General features: G+C 37.6%; 2 gene segments (V, D, J or C); both read right to left on the reverse strand.

Annotated features, from left to right (window-relative positions):
• Nucleotides 1-2201: 2201 nt before the first annotated feature.
• On the reverse strand, nucleotides 2202-2742 carry LOC130097057 (Ig kappa chain V region 4135-like). The segment is given in 3 exon segments: nucleotides 2202-2251; nucleotides 2317-2607; nucleotides 2694-2742. Coding segments are annotated over 3 exon segments (390 nt in total).
• Nucleotides 2743-5100: 2358 nt separating this feature from the next.
• On the reverse strand, nucleotides 5101-6788 carry LOC130097058 (Ig kappa chain V region K-25-like). The segment is given in 3 exon segments: nucleotides 5101-5497; nucleotides 5585-5644; nucleotides 6779-6788. Coding segments are annotated over 3 exon segments (426 nt in total).
• Nucleotides 6789-7132: the final 344 nt, after the last annotated feature.

Genomic DNA, 7132 nt, shown 5'->3' on the forward strand with positions numbered 1-7132 from the left:
GCCATATCTGATGAGATTAGGGCAACACTTGTTGATCATGTAATCAACCACGGTTTGACCATGAGAGAGGCTGGACTGAGAGTCCAGCCCAACTTGAGTTGATTTACAGTGGCGTCCATAATTCGAACCTTCAGAAATGAGAACAGGTATGCAACTATCTAATGACTATTTTAGCATTATAGTAATGTACTGTAAAATACGTATGACTGCATAGTATTGCATAAACATGTGTAACTCTAAGCCATCCATTTACTGCATTGCATTGCATTGAATGAATGAGGATGGTTATCATGCTGTACTACTTTTTTTTTTTGTAAATGGTTTACAGTTCTTATGCTGAACACATACTGTGTTTGAATTCTGTACAGAGTGGAAAGGCAAAGACATCATGGAGGACGAGGACGCTTGTTTACAGATGTACAAGAGACTGCAATTATAAATATGGTTTTGGCCAACAATGCAATTAGGATTCGAGAGATAAGAGAGCATATCTTGAATAATGACACCATATTCAACAACATCGATGCTGTAAGCCTGTCGACCATACAACGCATCCTCCAACGGCACCAAGTGACGATGAAACAACTTTACAAGGTGGCATTTGAGAGAAACTCTGACAGAGTCAAGAATCTGCGACATGACTTTGTAGAGGTATGTATGCAACACTACTTCCAGTACTTCAGACATACCATATTTACTCATCTGTATATAATTTGGTCTGTTACAGAGAGTATTGGAGATGGATGTCCATGTAATTCGCCACGAATTTATTTATGTGGATGAGGTTGGCTTCAACCTCACCAAAACCAGGCGCCGTGGACGAAATGTAATAGGACAGAGGGCAATTACCAATGTCCCTAGACAGCGTGGGGGTAATATAACCATGTGTGCTGCCATCACTCAAAACGGGGTCCTCCATCACAATGGGTCCATACAACACCGGCCATATACTCACTTTTCTGGATGCAATTCACACAATGCTTGTCCCTGATCCAGATCAGGCGCCTGCTAGATTTGTGGTTGTGTGGGACAATGTTAGTTTTCACCGGGCTGTTCTGGTCCAAAACTGGTTTGCCACCCATCCACAATTTGTAGTTTTGTACCTACCTCCATATTCACCTTTTCTAAATCCCATAGAGGAATTCTTCTCAGCCTGGCGCTGGAAAGTGTATGATCGCCAACCCTATGCCCGCATGCCGCTTCTCCAGGCAATGGAGGACGCATGTGGGGACATAGAGGTTGCCTCTGTCCAAGGTTGGATACGCCATGCTAGGAGATACTTCCCTCGATGTTTGGCAAGAGAAAACGTATCTTGTGATGTGGACGAAGTATTGTGGCCAGACCCAGCTCGGAGAAGAGATGAAGCTAAGCACTGGGGACTGCACCCCCCCCCCCCCCCTCCCCCCCTGCCAATTCCTGGACCGGGACCCCACACACAATTTACTGTATTCTACTGTAAAGAATATACTTTTGGTTTACGTAAATGTTTATAGTTTTGTTGTATGCTAATGTATACAACAGTAATGTTTGGCCTAATAAATATTTTCTGTTTCAACATTGCATTGGCGTTTCCGGTGTACTTGTTACCCCTCTCAGCAGATTACTTTCACTGTAGAACATTGTATTGAAATGTAGATATAAGCGTATGAAAGACCAAAGAGCTTTAGATTTAGAACAGCAGTGTTTACATGGTATACCCAAAAATTTATTATTATGAAAGAAGTGTTTGCCATTTGATGCAAATGCTTCATTCTGACATGTGTTTATGGCATTTTGAATGCAGTGTTACATTTTAAAGGAGATATGAGGCATTTTGCATTTTGTATGTGCAGTTTTGAGAATTGTGTGTAGAGTTTTGAAAAAAGGAGACTTAGTTTTGAAAACGTGTGTAAAAACTGTAACTTGCTCTTGACTGTATTTGACAGATCCAATATTACATAGATCTCAATCATATCACTGATCTATAAGAGCACAAAATATCAAAGCTGTTCAGAGATCAGTCAGTCTGTCGGTTTCCACCATATTTTTATTCTCCTCCTTAAAGAGATTATGAAAATAGCACTGAGACTCTGGCAGAGACACTGATGGACTTTGTCTAGTTGTTTCTCTCAACGTATGATTTCTGACCTCTATAATCTATTAAAGAGCTTCATTTAGATGGTTTTATTTCAGATCCTCCTTTGAGCAGCTGCAGTTTCAGTTCAGTCACTGTGACTCTGACTGACGGAGGTTTTTGTACGACTCTTTATCACTGTGTGAACACACGATCACCCTCACAATAATTATCAGAACCTGTTCTGCAATGCAAATTCTGACAGTAATAATGTCCAGCATCTTCAGTCTGGACTCCACTGATGGTCAGAGTGAAATCACTGTTAGATCCACTGCCACTGAATCTAGATGGAGTTCCTGACTGGAGTTTTTTTGCATAACGAATCAGGAGTATAGGAGCTTCTCCAGGTTTCTGTGAGTACCAGAATATATAATCATCCCCATCACGATCCCTGATCACATCTCTGCTGGTTTTACATTTGATATTCACAGTTCCTCCTGGTTGTTCTGCTGTTATTGAGGGACTCTGAGTGACGGTGATCTGTCCTCTACACTCTGAAACACACAACAAGAAAATACACTCAAAACTTTGACAATATACTTGAAGAAATGAATTAATCTCAAACTTGTGCTCCACAAACCTTGAGCAAACGCTGTTAGAGTCCAGATGAAGATGATGATGAAGGTCATGTTGATGAAGTTTGTTGTGTGTGTCAGTGATGAAGTGTTAAACTCACAGCACTATAAACACTCTCACACACTGAAGATCTGATCAATATGCAAACACACTCCACATCATTTCCCTGAAGACAGTCACTCAATAACAGACACAACACACAATTACTGAAGTGAGAACAGAGTAGAAATGAATGTTTTTCATAATATTGTGTCCTCTACAAGTCAAAATGTTAAAGATTATATCATTCAATTCAGTTATGATCTACAAGACCAACTAAAGTATATTAATCTGAATATCTGCTCTGAGACTTTGAGAATATTTTGAAAGTAGTTGAATTGAAATGTCGCTGTTAATCCCCAAATTTTACACCAAATCCGTGTTCCTGCAGTTTATGAACATGAGGATCACACACACACACGAGTCTCTGTCAGTCACTGAATAACTGAGTTTGATTGTGAGTCACACATGATATGAACATGTTAACTTTTATAAATTCAGTTAGTAATTCAGTAATGATGATCATCATAAAGCTGGTGAAGTCAGTGATTTGATGTTGTGATGTTTTGATGGTGGAAACAGCATTCAGCAGAGAGTGAGGATACAAATGCAGTTTATTTACAAGTATAATCCAAAGTCATAGTCCATATATCAGGCAGAGCGTCAAAACACACGTTATCAGTCCGAACAAAATCCACAGACGCAGACGAGAACGAGAAACCCAAGACTCAGACTGAGAGAATCACCAGAAACAAAGAGATCGAGAATGCTGACAGTAACACACACACCAGAACAAACAAGACTTCACACTGAATACAGGCAAAAGGTGTTTAATAGACAGTGATGAACTAAATGAACCAAGACACGCTGAAACAGATCAATAATGAGCAGGCAAAATATATTTCCCTATGAATTATCAATATATTAAATGGTTTAAAAGTATATATTGCAGATATATTTACTAATGCAGCATAAACACACAGAGAAATATATCATGTAAAATATTTCTTATATATTTTTTTCATTATAAATGTCTTCAATGTTCAAAGCAGTTAACAAAAGCACAAGCACACCTGCATGTACTAAAGTATTTGACCAAGAGATCGCTGTGCTGAGGAGTGCACAACCTTTGCTTTCAATATATAATAAACTCTGACCAATGGTCAACCTAACCACAGACTCTACTCTTCAGCACAATGCTAACCCCAAAACTCACACATACCAGACAACATTTTAAATTCCAAAATAATAGAACAGATCTCCCCTATATTAATATTGAGCAAAACACATTAAATAACACTTAATTTTAACATTTACTCTCCTTTAATAGTCAAAAGCAAAGCATGCTGGGAACTAGAAATCTGTTGTAACTCATTCCATGAATGTGTGTGTATTATATGTGTGAACATACATTCACATTTATATGGGAACATATATGTACACAATAAAGGATAACACTTTAGAAATATTACATGTAATGCTATTTTTGTCTTATATATTATCTAATATTTTATATGTTTTCATGTTCTCATGTTTTCTTTATACCGTGTTACTTTCTCAATGTCACTTTGTCATTAGTGCCATTCACAAGTCCACAGACGGGGAACAGTCAACCTTTCATAATGACCTAATAATGAAATAATGCAAACCCAGAAATACAGAAACCTTTAGCTGATAGTGTGCAAAGATTTGCAGCAAACATCCCAGATAGACAGGTAAAATGTGTGTGTGTGTGTGTGTGTGTGTGTAATAAGACACATTGAATGTTTGTCAGTTAACACTGTAAAGATGTTTATAGTATTTTCTCTTAATGATCAGCTCTGTCTGATTCTTCAGGAGTAATTGTGATTCATATCGTATAAAGTTATAATAGATGTGACACACAACGTTTGTTTTGTGATTTTATACAAAGTTTTACCCTCAATTTCTAATGTTGCCGTCTTAAATTGCAGTGAATTCCTGCAGTTCTTGTGTTTCTTCACATCTGATCTTTGATGCTTTAAACCAAAGTGAGTTTCAGTGAGGTTGATCATGAAAATGACTTCATATAACTTCAATATGACTTTCATCGCTTTGGTGATCACAGGCTTAGTGAAAATTCTTCTCTAAAAACATTCAGATCAACTTTTTAAAAGTTTAATGCTGATAAAGTGAATCAAGTACAAACATTATAGAGAAACACAAGCTCTTCTATTCCTAATCTATCTTTTTCAGTAGATTCTTGTTTGTAAAACGTATCAATGACCTGAAATAAAAAATAAAATAAAAATGTTCATTATATGTTCATTTCTAATTCTCTGTTTTTTTATCCATGAAAATCCTCACCATTGTGTGTGTGAAAGTGTGTGAGCAGCTGCAGTTTCAGTTCAGTCACTGTGACTCTGACTGACGGAGGTTTTTGTACGACTCTTTATCACTGTGTGAACACTCGATCACCCACACAATAATTATCAGAATCTGTTCTGCAATGATAACTCTGACAGTAATAATGTCCAGCATCTTCAGTCTGGACTCCACTGATGCTCAGAGTGAAATCACTGTTAGATTCACTGCCACTGAATCTAGATGCAGTTCCCGACTGGAGGCGGTTTGCGTAATAAATCAGGAGTTTAGGAGCTTCTCCAGGTTTCTGTAAGTACCAGGATAAGATATAAACAGAACCAACACTGTACACATCTCTGCTGGTTTTACATTTGATATTCACAGTTCCTCCTGGTTGTTCTGCTGTTATTGAGGGACTCTGAGTGACGGTGATCTGTCCTCTACACTCTGAAACACAACAAGAAGAAAATACACTCAAAACTTTGACAATATACTTGAAGAAATGAATTAATATCAAACTTATGCTCCACAAACCTTGAGCAAACGCTGTGAGAGTCCAGATGAAGATGACAGAGATGCTCACAAGACTCTGAGCTAGAGTCCAAGTCAAGTCTCAAGTCTCTGAGCTAGAGTCCAAGTCAAGTCTCAAGTCTCTTGTGGTTATAAGTGTTGCATCACGTACAGCGACCCATCCAGGTTGCTTAGAACACTGCATAGCTTTATATAAGGAATTCAAAGCATGTAATATGTTAGGTTACACTTTATTTCGATAGTCCACTTTAGACATTCAACTAACCATGTACATTTTCAACTACATGTCAACTAGAAGTCAGTAGAATATCTGTTGGGGAACCAACAAAATTAGAAATTATAATATATAATTAGCAGATATTAAGCCTACTAATACTCTAATGAGATTTAGTTGACATGCAGCTGCAAAGTTACTTATAGTTAGTAGAATGTATAAAGTGGACTATCAAAATAAAGTGGTACGGTATGTTATTAGGACTCCTTTATCTATTAGCATACAGTATCAGCTTTGAATTTGGTATATAATCAGTATAAACAGGCTATTGCAAATTTGTTTTTAGATTATTTTAGTAAGCATTTGGCAACAAGATTAAAAACACCAAGAATGCTTCACCTTTAGTTAATTTCTTTATTTTGCCTTGTAGCTTGAACATACCAAGACATAAGACCAAATATAGAAAATGATATAACTCACAACACTAAAATTGACACACTCCTATTAGTGAAAAACATCAGTGTATCTAAATGCAAATAAACTATTGCATCCAAATGAAATTTTTAACACTACAGTGCACTTCCAAAACATTCAAATGCTCAAAATCTTTAGTGTAAATGTGAAGCAACTGACCAACTTATGGCATGTAACTTGTTAAGAACAAAATGTTTAGAAATAAAAAAAATCCAAAGGGTGAGATCAGACTGGTTAACCTTCTCTTCTCTTAACACACTAGGTATGGGCCACAAAACATGTCTGGCTTCTTCTGGCTGCACTGCCTATGCAACTAATCATAGCTTATATACTGTAAGTCAACACATCCCAGACTCTCAAACCAGTGTAACGTTATAACTAAATGAAACTGTAACGTTACATAAACAACAATAATCCTGTAACATGTTTGTAGACAACGGGCAGCCAGCGGCACGTAAATGATTAACGTTACGTTAATCAACCACCACAAGTTTGGCAATTAAACAAACGCTCATTCATATTTCATAAGGAAGACAATCGGAGTTAACCTCCCGTAACGTTAGGTAGCTAAAGCAATAAGCAAGCTAACGGTAGATGGTCAATGCTGAGCTAAACATGTTTACTCACCTATCAGGGTGCGTTTTCAGATGCCTGATAAAATTAGATGTAGTTGAGCCAGAATATTTTATCGTGATACTGCATATTTTGCATTGAGCGCTTCTTTTGAGCGCGTCTTGTTTGAAGTTTTTGAACCCAAAGCTAACGATGAATGGCACAGCGACGGCCGGTGCAGTCGAACTTTTTGTTTGTTTTCCTTTCATGTGTGGTCGCGCGCGCGCTGCCAGCAGCAATAGACCACGTAG

This window comes from Rhinichthys klamathensis, unplaced genomic scaffold (genome assembly GCF_029890125.1).
Source record: "Rhinichthys klamathensis goyatoka isolate OS25496 unplaced genomic scaffold, OSU_Roscu_1.1 h1tg000209l_1, whole genome shotgun sequence".
Classification (NCBI taxonomy): domain Eukaryota; kingdom Metazoa; phylum Chordata; class Actinopteri; order Cypriniformes; family Leuciscidae; genus Rhinichthys; species Rhinichthys klamathensis.